Raw genomic sequence first — 20387 nt, forward strand, 5'->3', positions numbered from 1 at the left:
TGTCGATTACTTGTCGATTACCTACTTGCTCTGTGCTTGGTATCTGCATCTTTGTGGCTGTTTGTAGCACAGTTTGTAGTCTTTGGATTTATATTTTATTCAAATTTTATTTACCTACCTACATTCCTACATATCATATTTTATTGTTTGATTGTTTGTCCCTGTGCCTGTGGTTTGTCCTGTATGCTATATTACTTGCTCTGTGGTTTGTGTTGTGGTTTGTGTGTTATATTTTGTCAACAGTGTGATCAACATGGAATTTATGAAATTCATTGATTTATAAAAATATGTGATACATATTATAATAACTATTATACGTTTATATCGGTGATATCTATTTCCACGGAAAATTATTCGCCAAAATATATGTACAATAAGACCACTTTTTATGAAATAATATTTTTATTAATTACCTAGTTAAAAATTTATGTAGGCATTGGAAAAAAAAAAATAAAATTAGTATTCAAGTACAAGAACAAGGGGCACATTTTAAAAGCATCAGATCAGGAAAATATGGAAGAGTTAGATGAAACAAATGAACTAACTAAAAACGTTGAAACGAAATACCCACTCCTATTATTCGAAAAACAGATTTTTATGGATGTATTTGAAAGGGATGCCTTGCTTATTCTTGCTAAGTATGTCTGATTTAGTATCGAAAACTGCTCTTATTATATTGTATATGTTAAATACTTGTATTTTCATAAATTACTGTTTTTTTTTTTTTTTTGTAGAGGATTGAATTATAATAATATAATTACAAATATTCTATGGGTGTATAAAGACCCCGCAAATTTAGTCTTGGTATTAAATAGTAATGATCATGAAGAGAAACATTTTACTAAAAAATTAAATTTGTCTTCACTACCAATTAAAGGAACAGAAAGGTTTGTTATTAAATTGGATTATATCTTTGTTATTTGTACAATATGTAAATTTGTAACCATATATTATCACAAGAACAAAAAAATCAGAACTAATAATAGAAAAGTATTTATCTTGAAAGCAATAAAATCTTATAAATGGAGCAACAAAACTAATGAATTATAAAAATTATGTTACAGAGAGAAAACATATCTAGAAGGTGGTATATACTTTGCATCAACAAGAATTTTAGTTTTTGACTTATTAAAAAATCGAATACCTGTTCAAAAGATTTCCGGAATAATTGTGTTAAGGGCCCACACTATACTAGAGTCTTGTCAGGAAGCATTTGTCTTAAGATTGTATAGACAAAAAAATAAGGTATAAAAATGCACTTTATATTCTGCACGCAAGCTCCGTGGAATGGGGGGCTGAGGAAAAGGACAGTATGCACCGCGCCGGACCATTGCTCCGCACCCTGCACTATAGTTTTGACCTTGCTTTTTAATATGTTCTAGTATCAATAGGGCAGTGTCAACTTAATCACACTTCTAACTTTAATATTTAAATTCCTTGGAGCTTGTGCAGCGACTGCTTGTACCAAGGTGATATTATGAGAACATTATGTTTAGTAAATATCATTTTTATTTCAGACTGGTTTCATAAAAGCATTTTCAAACTCCCCTATATCATTTACATTTGGTTTCCATCAAGTTGAAAAAGTGATGAGAGCTCTATTTGTAACAGAACTATATTTATGGCCAAGGTATTTATCTCAAGTATATAGTAAAATGAAGTAAAAATAACTTTAAATTCTAAATTTTCTACTTAAAGAAAAAGCTATGCAGAACTACATTTTTTTTTTTTATGTTAAACTAGCGGTCCGCCCCGGCTTCGCCCGTGGTACATATTCACGTTTTCTTTACATAAGAACCATCCTCGTACTTCAAGGAATATAATAAAAAAAGAATTAAAGAAATCGGTTCAGCTGTTCTAAAGTTATGCGCTTACCAACACATTTTGGGATTCATTTTTATATTATAGATATCAAATTAGTAGCTTATTATTACTAGCTAATTAGCCCACACACTACTAATTCCCAAAGTATATTTCTCAATTTGACAGCTTTATATAATTTAAGGTTCCACGGCACCACAATTAAGAGCTTAAAAGCCAGACAAGCCCAAGTTGAAGAGCTCCACATTCCACTCACATCTAATATGGCCCACATACAATCTTGCCTCCTGGATATCATGAACTACACTGTCAAACAACTTAAAAGCATGAATAGAACTATTGACATGCAGGTATTTACTCATTTAAATATACCTAATTAACAAAGGCCGCCTCCTTGGTACAGTGGTTGACACGTGAGCGTAGAACCGAGATCCTGGTTCGTCCTGGTTTCGATTCCCGGTGGAGACAAAGAAAAAAAAATGTCTTGGTCTGGCAGGACACAGAAGGCTGATCACCTACTTGTCCCTAAAGAAAATCGATCAGTGAAACAGATACTAGGAATAATACATCTGCCCCTTACCCAACTAGGGGACACGGGACTTCACTTTTTTATTAACAATGCACATACTTAGGTTAACCAATTTAAAAAATAGGAGGTTGTTCTCAATTTGTAGCATTTTGAAAAAATTTTTTTGTTACAATTAAAATAAAAACTTTCTAACTACTTTCAGGAAATTACAACAGAAAACTGTTTAACAAAAAAATTTCATAAAATACTACAATCTCAATTGGATTGTGTGTGGCATCAGCTTAGCACAAGAACAAAGGAATATATTCAAGATCTAAAAGTTTTACGAACTATGATTATGTGAGTATTATTATAATTATTCTCATTATTGTACATTACACTCTACATTTGCTGTGTATTCAGTTCTATCAATATAAAAAATATCAATAGTAAAATACTATTCTTAATTAACAGAAATCTTATTCATGATGATGCGGTATCATTTTACGCATTAGTAAGCAAATACAGGACAGCGGAATATGCTCAAGTCAATTCTGGATGGATACTTTTGGATTCTGCGGAAGATTTGTTTCGCGTCGCCAAGGGACGGGTTTACAATAATAAAAATGGTAACAAAATAATCATTGACAGCAATTTTTATTCAATAAAGACTAAACAGCGACTTACAATCCCGCTCAAATTAAAAACAAATAATTGTCCGATGCAAAACTCTGCCTGCCCATATATTAGGCAGTTTTCTAATGAGTGATAATAGACTTTGAACATTATTGCCATAAAGTGCTAATTTGAATGTATTTTTTTAGACATTTTTGACGATCTTATAACAGGCGATTGGTCTAGTTGTACATTTATATAGTAGTTATATCAATAATAAATATTACACATTACATCTTCACTGTTTAAAAATTTATGTAAAATTAAATATTTTTTGTAGAGTTTAATCCAGAACCTCCCCCAAAATGGCAATGTTTAAGTGATTTGCTTATAAATGAAATACCAGAGGAAGTAAAAAAGAAGAATGGTTCACTAAACAATACAAAAGTGTTAATACTATGCTTAGATAATAAAACATGTTGTCAAATAAATAATTTTCTCACCATGGGTGCTTATAGATATCTCTTATACAATGCATTTCGAAGGGAATTGACGATTAATGCAGTATCGGGGAAATTTAAAAATATTAAAAATGATGTAGCGCTGCAAAGTGACAAAGCAAGCTTACAGACATCAACAGAAACAAGTGATATTGACAACTTGAATGATCAGGATAATGCAGATGAATTCAATCAATCAAATTATCTGCTAACATTGTCTCAAATTGCCACTAGCAATGTTGAAAAGGAAAAACTATTAGAGACAAGTATGTTTGAACCAATATCTCAGGTGCTGTTTAACTTATATTCTTTCCTTGGTCTTAATATCTATACTAATATAATAAAGCTGAAGAGTTTGTTTGTTTGTTTGAACGCGCTAATCTCAGCAACTACTTGTCCGATTTGAAAAATTCTTTCGGTGTTAGATAGCCCATTTATCGAGGAAGGTTATAGGCTATATGTCATCACGCTAAGACCAACAGGAGCGGAGTAATGCGGGTGAAACCGCGAGACGCAGCTAGTTAAACATAAATTATCAATAATGAAACTAATTTTTTAGATGGAAAACATAAACCTCACACAAATCGAAAAGGAAAAGCCAATTGTATGTATACAGACATTTAAACAGAATGGTAACCACTTCTCTCTAGAAGAAACATTAGAATCATTACGCCCTGAGTATATTATATTGTACCACAGTGATATAGCGGCTGTTAGACAAATAGAACTGTTTGAATGTAGAAAAGCTCCAGAGGAACCTATTTCGAAAGTTTACTTCCTGATACATGATAAAACAGTTGAGGAACAAGCATATCTCACATCTTTGAGGAGAGAAAAACAAGCATTTGAACTATTGATTCAAACTAAAAGTGTAAGTTGTTATCTGTTATTAGTTTATTACTATGAGGTTGAAGTTTCAATGGCAATTTCGACAAAAAAATCTTTTGTGTAGGTAATGGTGATACCATCCTATCAAGATGGCAAGACAGATGAATATTTTAATCTTAATGTGGAAGAAGAAGCTGCTCCTACCGATACTAGAAAAGCAGGTATATTTTTACTCATTTACTTACTGTAATATTCAATTACTACACAAAAAACATGGAGTGTGAATCAGGATTCACCAATAATACATAATGTATAAATAATTCACCAAATTTTTATATTTTGTAGGTGGGCAAAATCAACAGAAAGAAAAACCAGTTATAATTGTTGATATGCGTGAATTTCGATCAGATTTGCCTGCGTTACTACACCGAAAAGGGATTAATATAGAACCTGTCGTTATTACAGTAAGTACAACAAATATGTCCATATATGGAATTAAAATAAATAAGAGTGCAACTATAGAACGGAGTTGCTTTTTCTCAAGCCTAAAGGAATCTAGAGTCAGCCCTTTACTCAGGTAAATAAAGGTACATACATTATACTCTGTCCATTATATTATTTGCTTTTTGACAGCTCACAACTATGAAATTTTGTATTTATTATGTAAAAATGTCATACAATAAAATACTGTTCTTTATGGACAGGTACCGCCCACTTAGAGATGTGCTTCACAGAACGATTCAATATTATTGTGCCACAGATTATAAATAATCGAAATGTGAATATATCCGATAAAAAATTCTTCTACTAAGTTAATGTTATTTAAACATAAAAACAACCAAATTGTAAGATAGAAACCAAATAAAATATTAATATAATATAAAGTTTTACTTTTTTTTTAGTTTGAAAAACAAATAAAACAACGAGAGTAGTTTAATCTATTTTATTAGCCTAAGTCGTCAGAATTACAATCTTCACTGGATTCGTCCGATGAGGAGTCTTCAGTAATATGTAGGATAAGGTCTTGTGTGCATATATTGTCGAATGCAATATCACGGTCCCAATCAGATAATATGATACGTTTAGTTCTCTCCACCACTCTTGCCCAGTTCTCGGCCGTCACGTGGGTGCAAGCGTCTTTTAGTAATGCCAACATTTTATTCGCTGTGAATGGCGGGCTCGTATTGCTTCTCGCAGCATGCCCTTTTACTTGAGCCCAGATGAGCTCTATAGCGTTGTATTGGCAGTGATAAGGAGGAATTCTAAGGACGATATGGCCATATTCTGCTGCCATTTCATCTATTACATAGCGTTTAGGTTTTTTTTTTGTTTTTAATATTTGTAATAATTCTATTTTTAACATAGAATCGTCCACATTTTCTCCATTATCGCGAAGCCAATTAATAATTTCATGTTTTTTATTAGCTTGTGTTGGCATTTTATCAATTTGGCGAGAGTGGTAAGGTGCGTTATCAATTAAAATTGTAGATGGTTCTTCCAATGATAGGAGCATGTTTTTGAACCACTCTTCATAGACCTCTGCATTCATTTCTTCGTGGTAATCGCCTGATTTCTTAGATTTGAATGCCAGCAGTGCATTTCGTACAAAACCTTTTGCCGTACCAGCGTGATAGATAGACTGATACCCAATGCAACCGAAACACGGTTTCGCACTTGCGAGAAAGGTATGAGAGGACCGCCATTTTGATTTTCTTTCTCAAAGAAATCACAAAGTTTTAGCACTAACTGTCTGGATTGTCCTTTCAAAACTTGTCCTTTCGGCATTTTCAAGATCAATGGATCTAAACACTCACAAAAGATGCACCGAGGAATAAAACTACTCAACTCAAGGCGACTAACAAATGCGAGAGAACACTCAGCGAACATAAATGCGTGTGACTGGCACGGGCGTTTTGCTGCGAGTGACGGATGACGTCAAAATTGTGGCCGGTGGATGGTCGGTTGATGTTACCAGTATACATATAGGTAATATAATGTCAAACCGTTTGGAGATTTTAGCAATTAAAATATATGTATTTATATTAATAAATGATATATAAAATAACATATAAACAAAACAAAAATGCAACATAAAATGTATCTTTATAATATGTACTTATTATTACATTTACGTAATAATTTAATTAATTTAATTTATTTATTCGATTAATGATTATGTTAAAAATTCATAATCGGAATGATATCACAATCGAGAATCTTTTGAACATCACTAAAGCTATAAACCGTCGAGCTGTCAAAAAGCAATTCTTATAGTGGACAGAGTATAACAAAGAAGTTATTAAAATAATCTCCTTTTTACCATTTCTTTGTTCATATATTTTCATTTATTATGCCATTACACTATTTTGTGTTATAATTAATTCTTTTTCTTCTTTTTCCAAGTGGCAACTCCCGATCCCAGTGAGGAATTAATTATTATATTAATTCAATATTTGTAGATTGGCGACTATATCCTCACACCCGACATTTGCGTGGAACGGAAATCGATATCAGATTTGATTGGTTCTCTCCACTCTGGTAGACTTTACACGCAATGCACACAGATGTGCCGCAATTACAGCAGACCTATATTGCTCATTGAGTTTGATCAAAACAAGCCTTTCCATTTACAGGTAGGTAACCAATATCTACCACTAACCTATTTTTGTTTGAATGTTGGCCCCATTTCAATTTACTTGTACAGTACGATCTTAATGGCGGTTCGGAAGTTAGGTGCAGGTGCGAGTGCACGTGCGCACAGCATAACGTCCGGTTACTATCTAAAATTGTTTTCTGCGCATCGGATCGTACGATGTTCCGAGCCGCTATTAAGTTTGAATTGTACTGTACATACCAACAACAATATAATATGTTTTGTTACAATGATTGCTTATAATAATTTTGCAAGAAGTTCGAGCATATAATTTGTTTATCTAATTTTATTATATATTGCCTGCTTACCTTTCTGTTAGAGTACCATTAAGAATGTTGCTTAAAAAACATTGTTATAAAGAATAATAATCATTATAATTAATATTGCAGGGAAGTTTCGTTGTTTCAAATGATATATCCAGTGTTCATATACAACAAAAACTGCAGCTTTTAACAATACATTTTCCCAGACTCAAGATTGTTTGGTCTCCAAGTCCATATGCAACTGTTGAACTATTTTATGAACTTAAGGTATAAACTTATGATAATTCTCTTTTCTCTTATCATACTACCTTTGCATTTTTTGTAAGTAGATTAAATCATGTACAGTTAAATTCTAACTAGGTACTTAATATTGATATTATAGTCTTTGTTAATTGTATGAAAAATATTCTTGTTATAAGGTTACTATGAATACTATTTTAACTTTTTATTTTTATTGTATAGCAAGGTAGAAAAAATCCAAATGTAGAAGAAGCTGTAGCCCTCAGCGGGGAGAATACAGCAGATGACGTGTGCTATGAGAGATACAATGTACTAGTTCACGATTTCGTACAAAAACTGCCCGGAGTTACCTCCAAAAACATCACAAGATTAATGAACAGAGGTGTATCGTTAGATCATTTAATAAATTTATCTGAGGTATTTAATGGTGTAACCTTTGGTATTTTACAATTTTGTGAAGACACAATCTAATCAAGGGATTTTTTTTTTAATATAAACTCTGTGCTTTATAGAATCAACTAGCAGACATTTTGGAAAATAAAAGAGAAGCCGAAACATTATACTCAATATTACACATTAAACCCAAACCATCGGATATAAAGAAAGAAGAAAAAACATTTGGAAGGAAGAAAAAGGAAGGTTGGAGGAAAGCCATTTAAAAATAAAAAAATAGCTGTTAAAAAATATAGTTTGTATAATTTTGTAAAAAGTTAACAATGTTAATTAAAATTAAAATCATAATATTTTCATTGCATTTTATTTGATGCCATAGGATAAAAAGCGTTAACGCCAAGAACCTAAAACAATTATTTTATTAGTTTTTAATAAATAATAGGACTTAAGATTAGGTACATACTATGTTACATCACACAACAAAAAATTTTTTTTTTTCAAATACATTCATCACATACATATTTCAAAGGATTAATCTGAAATTTTTTATAATTATTTGTCTTATAGCAGGACATGAATGGCGTAAATATCTATCACATGAACAAACTACAATACATATCCTACATTACATACCTAATAGTAGCATAAACTTAATTGTGCTTAAAGTTTAACACACATCAAGTATTTTCAAAATCAGTTTTTACAAGGTATACATCTGTATTTTCAAAATCGGTATTTTACAAGGCATGATGCATTCCTATATAATAAGTGATTCAATATTAATGATTTTTTAAAATCTAATTTTACAAAGAGTAGGATAAAATAAAATACATTTAGCACTTAGTTATTTAGATATGTGTGTCTTAGAATCTTAGATGATATCTATTATAATATGATACATGTGTATGTATATGTGTATATATTAAAGATACAAGCAAATACTTACAATATATAAATATATCTAGCTGCATTTTATACAATCAAAAATAAATGGTATATATAGTGATTATATTTTATTCATATATTGGAAAACGCGATGTATTAGTGTGGTTGCTATAAAAAAAGCAACAATGAGAAAAATTAATGTGAAGTTGGGTCACTCACGATATTGGTGATTCTTATCAGTCAATGGAACATAAATTACGCTCATTAATTTCTTCACTGTTGTTGTACCATCCATTGCTTTATCCACCTGTCAATGAAAAAATAAATAAAACATTGTTCTGAATTCTATAAATATCTTAAGTACCCCTGATAAATAGGCTCCAGTCTCCACATTACACATAGTATCAATCATTATAAAATAGTAAATCATATATCTTCAAGAAGTGTTACAGTTGTTATCCATCATAAACATTGTCTTAAAAAAAATAATTACATACTTGTGTCAAATGTTGCTCTCCCCCTTCAGGACCAACGGGTACAATAAGCCTGCCTCCTGGTTTCAACTGCTCAACTAACTGTAATTATTTGATTCAAATTTCAAGGAGCTGATACCACAGTTGAGCCAAGATAAAAAACAATTGTAAATTTGGTTGTGCCCACAAAATCTATATCTATACCATATAATAGTGGAGCGCTGCTAGTATGTAATAAGATGCAGTGTTCACAAATGTATTTAGTTCGCTTATAACAAAACTTTGTTTATTTTATTTAAATTAGTCATGACTAAATAGACAATGGTTATACATACAGCTTGTGGTAGGGTGGGTGCAGCTGCTCCAACATGAATAGCATTGTAAGGTGCTTCAGAGGGATATCCTAATCGACCATCACCAGCTAGAAAATACAATTTATAAGATTTAACAAGTTTTTACATATGTTTCTAGTACCAAAGTAATATAATTAACTGTTCAGTGCTTTTTTTTAAATAAAATAAGTGTAATAAGTGACTATATAACAAAAAGTGAGAAATCAAACAAATATTACACTAAAAGTCATCCAATACTTACTGATAAGTTTAATTCTTTCAGTTTTTAGTAAACCTGGGTTGTCATTATTAATGTTTTTAGTTGCCAATGCAATTAGCTCTGGTATGTGGTCTATGCCAACCACTTTGCCCTGTTCACCGACCATGAGAGCCATACATGATGTCAAGTAACCAGATCCTGAGCCAACATCTAAAGCTTTTTCACCAGGTATCAATTGATTTTTCAATCTTTCTAATGCATGAGCATGCTGAAAAGAAGTTTAACAAGTGATAACTGCGTTTGCGTTTTTGACAAAGAATACAGTGTATCTGCCATCTAGATTTAAGCGAGAACTTGCTATGTTAATAGCATATAATATTAACCAGTCTGGTACATGTTCGGTATCAGACCCTGGATCTACTATAATTTTATGTAGTAGTAATTATATACACCAACCTAGTGTTGACAGAAAATCTAGCCCTAAGCTAGATTTAAACTAGTATATAAGACAACAGCTAAGCAGACTTTTTCTATTGTACATCAAAACATTCAAGGCTTGGCTAGCAAATTATTAGAAATAGAATTGTTTTTAAATCATAATAGTATTAAGGTTTTTTGTGTAACAGAACATTGGCTTAAACAATGTCAGTTGTTAATAAATATTGATAATTATAAATTAAAAAGTATATACTTCAGGACATATGCTATTCATGGAGGTTCTCTTATTTTTGTTGATAATAGTGTAAAATGCAAAGAACGAACTGACATTGTTAGTCTTTCTGTAGAACGGACCATTGAACTGTCCTGTGTTGAATTGGAGCGTTACATTATTGTTTGCGTTTATAGACCCCCTTCCAGTGACTTTAATATGTTTGAGACAGTCATGGAAGAAATATTAAAGCGTTTAAGTAGGAGTAAAAAAAAAGTTATAGTATGTGGTGATTTTAATATTGATGTACTTTTACAAACACAAACGGCAACACGAATTGTTAATTTGTTTCAGTCATTTAACCTGTATAAACTTTTTAATGAACCCACACGAATTACACCTACTTCTGCAACCTGTATTGATAATATATACTGCGACTGCATCTGTTTAGAGAAAAATATTCTCAATACACTCACTTCGGATCACTGTGGCCAGAAAGTAGTTTTTGAATGGGATTGCTTACCTGAATTTAAAAGAACTAATGTTAGGCCTATAACTAAAAAAGGCATTAATAAATTTAGAGATAATATTAATAAAAACCTGCCCGTACTGAATGATCAATCCTGTCATAATAATCCTTGTGAAATGTTTAAAAATCTTTTTAATTTAGTTCATAGTGAATTTGAAAAAATATTTAAAGTTAAATCTTTAAATATTACCAAGGATTTACCATTTAGTAAATGGGCGACACCTAGCATACATAGGTGTAGGATTGTTCTTTATGAGTTATATGGTATGAAGCAATATAATAAAGATCCATCTTTTCTTAGTTATGTTAGAAATTACTCAAAAACTTTTAAAATTGTTTGTTTTACTGCGAAGCGTTTGTATATCAGGGATAGAATACGCGACTCGGATAATAAAGTTAAAACAGTTTGGTCTATTATTAATGGTGAAATGGGTAAAAGCAAATCAAGTAATACCATAAAACTTGTAAATAATGGCATGGTTATTGACAAAAATGCTGATGTTGCGCTTGCTTTTGAAGATTTCTTTAGTAGTGTCCCTGCTAGCATTACTAATAATTTAAATTCGTCTTCAATACTTGCAGAGACCTTTTTGAGGGACCATGTTGCGGGGTGCAGTACATTATTTGAATTGCGTCACGTAACTGCTAATGATATTGTTACAGCATTTAAGACACTTAATTTAAAAAATACTTGCGATCTTTGGGGAATGTCCGTAAATTTAGTTAATAATATAATAGAAAATATTGCAAACAATTTAGCTTTCATATTTAATAAGTGTTGTGACTATGGTACATTTCCTAATTTACTAAAGCTTAGTAAAGTTATACCTCTATTTAAAAAAGGTGATCAAGAAGACTGTAACAACTATAGACCTATCTCGATTTTACCAACATTAAGTAAAGTTTTCGAAAAGTTAATATTAAACCAATTGACTAGTCACTTTGCTTCTAATAATTTGCTGCACACCAAACAGTTTGGTTTCTCAAAGGGGCGCTCAACCACAGATGCTGGAGTTGCACTACTAACACATATATATAAGGCATGGGAAAACTCAAAAAATGCTTTGGGGATATTTTGTGACCTCTCCAAGGCATTTGACTGCGTTGAACATTGTACTTTATTGCGTAAACTTAATCACTATGGGATTAAAGGACAAGCTCAGAACCTCATAGCCTCATACCTTCATGATAGGATACAAACTGTAGTTGTTAATGGAGAACGTTCTAGCGGTGCGTCAATTAACATTGGTGTTCCACAAGGATCTATTTTAGGACCCTTCTTGTTCTTGGTATATATCAATGATCTACCTTATTATTTACAGGATAGGTGTGAAATAGTTCTGTTTGCAGATGATACCTCATTAATATTCAATGTGGATAGGCATGACCCAAATGTTGACGAAGTGAACAGTACTCTTTTACACATATCCGACTGGTTTACTGCTAATAATTTATTATTAAATGCCAAAAAAACAACTTGTGTTGAATTTTTACTACCTAACGTTAAAAAGTTGAGCAGAAATATTACCTTGAACGGGGAGGTATTACACCCTACAGAATCGACTGTATTTCTTGGGTTAACATTGGACGAGAAACTACAGTGGGGAGCCCATGTCAACACCGCTGCAGGTAAGCTCAGTTCAGCAGCATATGCAGTCCGAAAGGTAAGGCATCTCACCGATGAAGATACAGCTAGATTGGTTTATTTCAGCTACTTTCATAGTATTATGTCCTATGGAATTCTACTATGGGGCAGGGCAGCAGATATAGAAACTATATTTATCTTACAGAAAAGAGCCATTCGCTCTATATATAATTTACGTGCTCGGGACTCACTAAGAGATCTCTTTAAGAATACTGGTATACTTACTCTACCATCACAGTATATATTTAATAATATTTTGCATGTACACAAAAACGCCGACTTACACACAAGAGTAGGAGATAGACACTGTTATGGCACAAGGAACAGAAATAGAATTGAAATGCCATTTTTCCGATTAGCTAAAGTTAAAAATTCATTTATGGGTCAAGGTATACGCTTTTACAATAGAATTCCTCATAATATTAGAGAGTTTAGTAGTTCTAAATTTAAAACTTATATAAAAAATGTACTAGTTCAGAGAGCGTACTACAGTATTCAGGAATATATGGACGATAAAAACCCATGGAGGGTTGTCGCGTAAAAACCACAGGACAGTTCTTTGTATATTATGATATAATATTATGTATTTAGATATAAGTTACATATTATGTAATATCGACATGATTTTAAAAGAGCAACTATGGAGTTTCTTGCCGATTCTTCTCCATAGATCACTGCTTTCCGAATCGGTGGTAAATGTTAAAATAATTATGTAATGACGATTCGAAAGTGCTACTAAATAGTAGTCTAATTGAATGAATAAATGTTTGAGTTTGAGTTTGAAAAACAACCTACTTCAAACTGCACTTGCAAAATTTACAAATACCTACAGACAAAAATGCTCATAAAATAAAAACTACTGGGCCTATCCGAATAAAATTTTTATGGGACCAATTCGACACCATCCCGCATCGAACAAAAAAAGAATCACGTAAATCGGTTCAGAAACCTCGGAGTAATCGGTGTACATACATAAAAAAAAAAAAAATATATATACCGGCCGAATTGATAACCTCCTCCTTTTTTTGAAGTCGGTTAAAAAATATGATCTACTGAGTGAGATTTTTTAGTACCATTTATTTAAGATATAATATTAAATGTTTACCATATGTGGTGCACTTATTGTAGCAGAAAATCCAATGGCCTGCGGAGAATCATGGTACGGGGCATAAGGACAGTAATTCTTTCTGTCTACACCGAGCATAGCATTTGCTACGGCGTCCGATTTAATAATTCCATTTGCTATAAAATAAAAAATTTATATCATTATAAATCGGAAATTTTAAATTTAGTATGTATTACATTTAAACAATCTAAAAATTAAAATGCGACATCAAATACTGTGCTTCTGTCTTTGATATTATTGCTTAGTAATAATTACTTGTATAAAATATTTAAAATAATAAACAGTACCGCATTTATGGCTGTAATAAAACGTGCTTTTGTTCGATACGCATAAAACTCATTAAACTTTGTTTACAGTTTACCTATAACTGTTTTTACTGCGAAATTTGTTTACCTCTGAGATTACGTATCATATCTGCATTATTAACTCCATGGCTTCTCCAAGCCATACTTGCGTAGACACAACTGAGTAGCAAAAGGGAACCAAAAAATTGTGGCAGCGTTATATTGATGAATTTTAAGAATTGTTTAAGAAATGAAAATTTTACAATAGATTTTTTCACTTTTTTCAACATCAAAATGAATTCGCTACCTACCTATCAAATTGACAATTGACACTTGGCAAATGCCAAATTTTATTTTATATTTTGACAGTTGCATGCGTTCCATTTTGCCAATTTTGCCTATTTAATATAATGTCAGAACTCAAAAATAAGAATTATAAAAAAACCGTAGGTACTTAACTAGCATTTATTTCAGTCGTAATATGTAGTTATATAAAACTTAAAACAATGCAAAAAGTATAGTAAGCAAATTATAGTGTACATGATGTATATAGCTTTTATAGATTTCAATCTAGTCACAATCTAGTGATATTGTAGTCTGGTATTAATATGTATTTTATTTTGATCACTGTGCTCAAAAAAAACCATAAGCCCCTAGTACACAATGGCCCATGCTGATCCATTGCAGGCCATTGCCATTGTGTACACGGGGCAATGGTATATGATGGCGCGCAATCGGGGAGTTGTCGGTTTTTTGGGCACACGTCAAAGGAATCGTGGCGTAGCGTGGTTTGCGGTGTTTTCGCACAATGGTTTAGTTTGTCACCGACCGCTGACCGGGATAGAGCACTTTTTTCTTACGTACTAGAACTAGAATTTTATTTTTATATTGAAATATAGTATTTGATCGCCTAAAATGTCAGTATCGTGGAGCAATGAAGAAACTTTCAGGTTTATTGATGAGGAGCCCTGTACGTCCATCGCAATTCGCAAGTGGCATGCCAGGCAGCAATGAGACATGTGCCATTGTGAACAGTGATCGATCGCGGATAGATATAGATATAGATCGTGGCCTCCAGTTGTGCATTGTAAAGCGTGGCCCATTGTGTACTGGGGGCTTTATAATCTGTTACATTAGGTACGTACTGTGCTTTATCGAGGCTTTATGACTTTTTGAGCTCAGTGATTTTGATTTATGAGTAAGGGCGTATTCAGAAAGAAAGCTTGAAACTTATAAGCGCTTACCGGCGCTTGTCAGCGCTGGTAATCCGCGCAGGAAAATATATGAACACGCGCCGATAAGCACTGATCGGCGCCGACAATTTCCGACAAGCTTCAACAAGCGCAGGTCAGCGCTGGGCGCTGCCATATAAAATTTGTTTTGGCCTGCTTTAACCTGCTTCCTTTGTGTAGAACGAACCAGCGTTGACAAGCGCCGATAAGCGCTCATAAGTTTCAACTTTCAAGCTTTTTTTCTGAATACGCCCTCCTATAATTATTAATCTATTTTACTTGCTCTGTGAAGTGTGAGTTATGACCACGTTTTGGTTATGACCAAGAAGCTTATATCCTCTAATACACTGGAGATTGCACTATGACCATTAACTTGAAACAAGAAACTATGACATTCAATGACGTCAGTCATGTTTTTTGTCTCTTTCTGTCGAGTGACCACGCTGGTTTGTAAATTCAGGATTTTTCAAAATAGAAAAAACTAAAAATCATGGTCTATAAATAATAACGACATATATTTTTGGCAGTATTTATATTATAATATTATGGTCATACTTTATAGGTAGGTACATACAATTTTAATTGGTATAGAATGATAGTTATAAATAACTTTTGGCTACAAAGCTTGGATATGAACCGATATATAGCATTAACATCCTTTGTAAATAGAGGAAAGTTGTGTTTTGCATCAGATACTGTTTATCAAATTGTTAGCTACTCAGATCTTCTTTTTAAATGCGTTGCTTCGACGGGTCAATTTCAAGCCAGAATCATCAAAGAAAAACTGTTTATAGCAGCCTTGCACAAATTTTCTTTACAAAGTTTATTTTTCAAAAGGTATTTTTTTCTGGGTCGTAATCCTCAGTAATTTTACCCTTGATGGGCACATATATTTCTTTTTATTTTACTTTTTGGAAAGCTGAAATACCTAAAACAAAAAATATGAGGTAAGTTAAAAAAGTATAAATTTCAATGTAAAAGCGAACAATCTTATAACTACATGTGAGTGCAATACCGATGTCGAGTGTTGTTTCATTACTAGTAAAAATCTTGAAAATGGTGTTCTAAATTTCATCATAATATTGTTATTACAATATATTCTCTTCACTATCCATAAAAACTCGTCATCATGGTTACCTTACTTGTTAATTTTGTTTATTGAAAACTTGTTGAAAAATGATAAAGTATTAGGAAAATAACAAATTTAACATGAATGCTTTCTAAAATGATGCAAAATTTTACAATTTTTGCCATTGAAATGATTCTAAACAGGTAAATGCAGGAGTATTGAGGAATATTGTAAATAACGTAAATATACACTTGCCTGTGAAATTCTATGCCAGAATTTGGTGTCCAAACACTTCTGCAATTTTGCACAATACAATGCATTCTTTATATTCGGAAAATATTCATTAAATAAGCAATAAGCAACAATATTAACTTAAATATTCGAAGCGACGCAATTTTTTTGACACACATGCCATATTGACAAAGTGATAGTTGCTACAATTTTATTATGGTGACTACCCATAATCAGGGAGTATCGCTTTTTAATAATTGGTCCAGATACTTAGTTTATTTAGCATAAATAATAATTGTCTCATCCAACAATGCTTCTGAATGACGTTGTTGGCAATTTATCAACAAACTCATGTACAAAAACTAACCTTTTGCACAGAATATTACAGCATACATAGTAGCCTTGGGAAAACTTCGTATTAACAGTGGCAATACCAAGTTAGGTGTGAAAGTGATAAAAAACATGAACTGGGCAATATTTTCTTGTTACTCGTCAATGTTCATACCGAAATCTCCAGTGTATTAGTGACATATCACACTAGCGGATTGCGAGCGGTTTCAAAGCGGAGCGGGTGCGCAACGAATACGTTGCGGGCGCGCAACGAACACGCCGCGGATGCGCAGCGAATTCGTCGCGGACGCGCAACGATTTCGCTGCGAATAGAAGCGTCGACGTCATTTTGTATACTCTCGCACAAAATCCAGCCCTTCCGCCTTGCCTAACTTCCATTCAATATTTCCATCGTTTCTGTAGCACTCAATTTTTTAACCGTACTGTGGAAATGCACTTACTTAACTAAAGATGTAATCTTAGATTAAGGATTGGTCTCCGCGCGCGCTACGACTAGATACCGCCGGCGTACTCGAAAAATGCGGCAACTAAAAGTACGCCGAAATCGGCGTACCCGAGCCAGTCGTGTCACAAGCATTGTGTGGAGAGGGCGTACCGATAGTTTCTAAAGATTTTGGACAAAACCTGAAGTAAAATGCCTGTTTGTGCCATAAAACTGTTTAAAAAAAATACAACAAATAATAAGAAAGACACTAGGATCACGTACCATCAGAAATAATCGTATTATTCGATATTTCACCTGTACTTTGAAAATGTTGTTTACGAAAATACGACGCCATTTAGTGTTGCCGTACTGCATATCCCAAAAACACACTTTTAATTTGAACTTATTTTATTCATAATGTTTTTTTTTTCAATACTATTACTAACGCATATTATAAATAAAATGATAATAACAATAATTTATTTCTGTTTAACCTTGTTTAACTGACTCATATAATATATGTTATTTTTTTATTACCGCTTTTTTACTTTTAAAAAACCTTTGTGATAGTATAGTGGCATCGCAAGTGGATTTGAGTCACATGTTCATGGGTTCGATTCCCGGCAAGGCCAAAATGAAATAAAAATATTCTTCAAACTTCTTTCCAAGATAGCCCATTTCCCATTTATGGGGTAAAATTTATGTAGCTGGCAGTATAATTCTTCACACACACTAGCGTCACCTAGCGTCCTTACAAATTGCCTCACACACACTACAGAACTGAGTTGCCGCACTCACGGAGCTATTGTTTTTAGGTGGAGCGGTATCTAGTCGTAGCGCGCGCGCGGAGACCAATCCTTAATCTAAGGATGTAATAACAACTGGAGTTGTTAAAAAAGGTGCTATAAAATTGAATTACTAGGACTTTTAGAATGTACCATACATTCCAAAAGTATGTAACAACTGACCAGTATAATCTCTCCCATAGCAACGTATGTTATAAAGAGTTTTTGTGAACCTAATTATGAGCAAAGTGATAGTGAGTTGCTGGTTGCTTGATAAAATTTTCTATTCACTGCTATTTATCTAATAATAAGATAGCCCTGTTTTAGTTAAGTAGCTTTAACATTTATTTCAATAATGAACTTTCTTAATGAGCAATTAAGTTATCTGATTGCATTTCGACCAAGATTTAATAGATAAAACAATACCCTAAACATTAACATGTTATGAAACTCGTAAAAAATAATGATCTCATAATTATTATACTATCACAAGTTATAAGTAACAACCAGCACGGATTCCATTTTGTTAATGAGTGTACATGACCGCGACGTAAACGTTGCGCATCTGCCACGCGTCCGCAACGAATTCGCTGCGCAACCGCGGCGTGTTCGTTGCGCGCTCGCAACGTATTCGTTGCGCAACCGCTCCGCTTTGAAACCGCTCGCAATCCGCTAGTGTGATATGTCACTTAGATATAAGCTTCTTGGTTATGACCAAAGAGTAAAGTTATGACCAAAGTTATGACTTTTGACTGACATTTGACAAATGACAAAGGTTGTCAAGATAAGTTGCATTTGCAAATTGCAATCATAGAGGAAGGATGTATAACTGAGAATTGCAATTTTGTACCTATCACAGAGCAAGTAATATAGAATATCTACTATCTTCAACTTTAATTTTCAATTTTGCACTTTCTGACTTGCAACGCTGAATACTGAATAGTACATATTGAAAGAAAGGTTTAACTTGTGTTTACTTATTGGAAAAACGTTCCTTACATTGTACAACCAAAACGTCATTCATCGAGTTTTAACATTTTCAAACAAAGACTGAAGTTTAAATATGGTTTGTCAAGGGCCTGAACCTCCAGATAACTCACCACAAAACTTAACACCGCCCCCTAGGCACGAGTTAATTACAAATGGCCACCAAGATGATAGTGATGATGAACAAAATGATCATTTTGGATATGAACCTCTACCACAGGGGCCAGAAGCTATAATAAATGACCATGACAGCGATGAAGCCGATAGTGTAAGTATATAGTCCAATAAATAAGTTTCAGCTTACTTTTAATCTTGATTAGCATTTTTTGAGCTTGATTTAACAAAAATCAAAATAATTATAAAGTAGAGAATGTCATACCTATACTAATTTTAAATCATATTGATTAAAAATAAAAGAGAGCTCTTATAGAACAAGAACAATTCTTGCAATGACTTCATTTATTCTCAGGATGTAGAAACATCACAGTGTCCTGCAGCGGATGTACCTCCAATAGAACCAATGGAAAATGTATTAGCAAGGGAGGTATGGAGTTCACCTCGATCTACAGACACTATTCAGATGGATAATGAAAGAGCCCAGCAGGTTAATATGTAATTTTTTTATAAATGTAGTGTAAGAACTTTTTAAAGCTTCTTGATAACACACAAAATTGATTATACATGCTTGTTACGATAAAAAAACTGCCATATGGCTTTGCCTTAAATAAAAAACAATTCAATTTAAGCAAATACAAGTCACTAGCTAATCTTATTGAAAACATTATTTGTTCTTGTAATAGTTAATATTATGTTTTACACTTGTTAATTTTTTACTCTGTATTATAGACAAAAATAAATAATAATGAATATAGTTATGAAACATTATTATTTGGAACAAATAGGTAACAATGGTAATATTGGAATAGGGGGGGAAATTGTAACTATTTCTTGTTTATGAGAAACAATATTTTGATGTTAATGTGAGAAATATAATCATTATAAGTAATGGTAATCTTTTTTTCCAAACTTTTGTATCTGTTATCTTTAGCAGTTACCAAACTTATTTGATTTACGTTAGTGATATCCACTATAATCTCAAACTTCTAAATTCCCAATCTAATATGTACTTTTTAACTTGGAGGTGCATGATGATGAATAATGAAGTAAGTTTCTTAAATGTTTGAATTTTTTCAGGTTATGTCAGCCATGGCTAATTTTGCTTTGCCACAAGCATCAATTCCAGAATGGGCACAGAGTATATCAGAAGAACAGTGGAAGCAAACTTTGAATGATAGGATTGAAAAATTAAGGGGCAACAGATAAATTATTTATGTAGGTGCTTAA

The 20387-nt window shown here is 32.7% G+C and overlaps 3 protein-coding genes across 3 annotated transcripts; 2 read left to right on the forward strand and 1 right to left on the reverse strand.

The window, feature by feature from the left end:
• Positions 1 to 112: 112 nt before the first annotated feature.
• On the forward strand, positions 113 to 8175 carry LOC123693869 (DNA repair endonuclease XPF). Its single transcript, XM_045639129.1, has 15 exons — positions 113 to 638; positions 735 to 887; positions 1065 to 1245; positions 1518 to 1630; positions 2006 to 2171; positions 2553 to 2689; positions 2804 to 2958; positions 3285 to 3733; positions 4004 to 4315; positions 4397 to 4493; positions 4618 to 4736; positions 6732 to 6905; positions 7315 to 7455; positions 7651 to 7845; positions 7941 to 8175. Exons 1-15 carry the CDS (start codon positions 514 to 516, stop codon positions 8085 to 8087), a joined length of 2664 nt encoding a protein of 887 aa, XP_045495085.1. The 5' UTR covers positions 113 to 513; the 3' UTR covers positions 8088 to 8175.
• LOC123693891 (protein-L-isoaspartate(D-aspartate) O-methyltransferase) lies at positions 8105 to 14297 on the reverse strand. Its single transcript, XM_045639157.1, has 6 exons — positions 14074 to 14297; positions 13660 to 13796; positions 9774 to 9999; positions 9515 to 9600; positions 9204 to 9281; positions 8105 to 9013 (listed from the first exon to the last, which is right to left on the reverse strand). Exons 1-6 carry the CDS (start codon positions 14252 to 14254, stop codon positions 8918 to 8920), a joined length of 804 nt encoding a protein of 267 aa, XP_045495113.1. The 5' UTR covers positions 14255 to 14297; the 3' UTR covers positions 8105 to 8917.
• Positions 14298 to 18897: 4600 nt separating this feature from the next.
• On the forward strand, positions 18898 to 20375 carry LOC123693897 (male-enhanced antigen 1). Its single transcript, XM_045639164.1, has 3 exons — positions 18898 to 19311; positions 19513 to 19647; positions 20238 to 20375. Exons 1-3 carry the CDS (start codon positions 19120 to 19122, stop codon positions 20364 to 20366), a joined length of 456 nt encoding a protein of 151 aa, XP_045495120.1. The 5' UTR covers positions 18898 to 19119; the 3' UTR covers positions 20367 to 20375.
• The last annotated feature ends 12 nt before the right edge of the window (positions 20376 to 20387 follow it).

This window comes from Colias croceus, chromosome 8 (assembly GCF_905220415.1).
Source record: "Colias croceus chromosome 8, ilColCroc2.1".
Lineage (NCBI taxonomy): Eukaryota > Metazoa > Arthropoda > Insecta > Lepidoptera > Pieridae > Colias > Colias croceus.

What these genes read in the sequence shown, in the direction of transcription:
- LOC123693869 (XM_045639129.1), top strand. Translation starts at nt 514, where the DNA reads ATGGAAGAGTTAGATGAAACAAATGAACTAACTAAAAACGTTGAAACG. An exon ending in ATAGAACTATTGACATGCAG is followed by an intron (nt 2,172 to 2,552) that starts GTATTTACTCAT and finishes AACTACTTTCAG; the next exon opens with GAAATTACAACAGAAAACTG. An exon ending in GTTTTACGAACTATGATTAT is followed by an intron (nt 2,690 to 2,803) that starts GTGAGTATTATT and finishes CTTAATTAACAG; the next exon opens with AAATCTTATTCATGATGATG.
- LOC123693891 (XM_045639157.1), bottom strand. Translation starts at nt 14,254, where the DNA reads ATGTTGAAAAAAGTGAAAAAATCTATTGTAAAATTTTCATTTCTTAAA. An exon ending in CAATAAGTGCACCACATATG is followed by an intron (nt 10,000 to 13,659) that starts GTAAACATTTAA and finishes ACTTCTTTTCAG; the next exon opens with CATGCTCATGCATTAGAAAG. An exon ending in TGAAAGAATTAAACTTATCA is followed by an intron (nt 9,601 to 9,773) that starts GTAAGTATTGGA and finishes TGTATTTTCTAG; the next exon opens with CTGGTGATGGTCGATTAGGA.
- LOC123693897 (XM_045639164.1), top strand. Translation starts at nt 19,120, where the DNA reads ATGGTTTGTCAAGGGCCTGAACCTCCAGATAACTCACCACAAAACTTA. An exon ending in ACAGCGATGAAGCCGATAGT is followed by an intron (nt 19,312 to 19,512) that starts GTAAGTATATAG and finishes ATTTATTCTCAG; the next exon opens with GATGTAGAAACATCACAGTG. An exon ending in ATAATGAAAGAGCCCAGCAG is followed by an intron (nt 19,648 to 20,237) that starts GTTAATATGTAA and finishes GAATTTTTTCAG; the next exon opens with GTTATGTCAGCCATGGCTAA.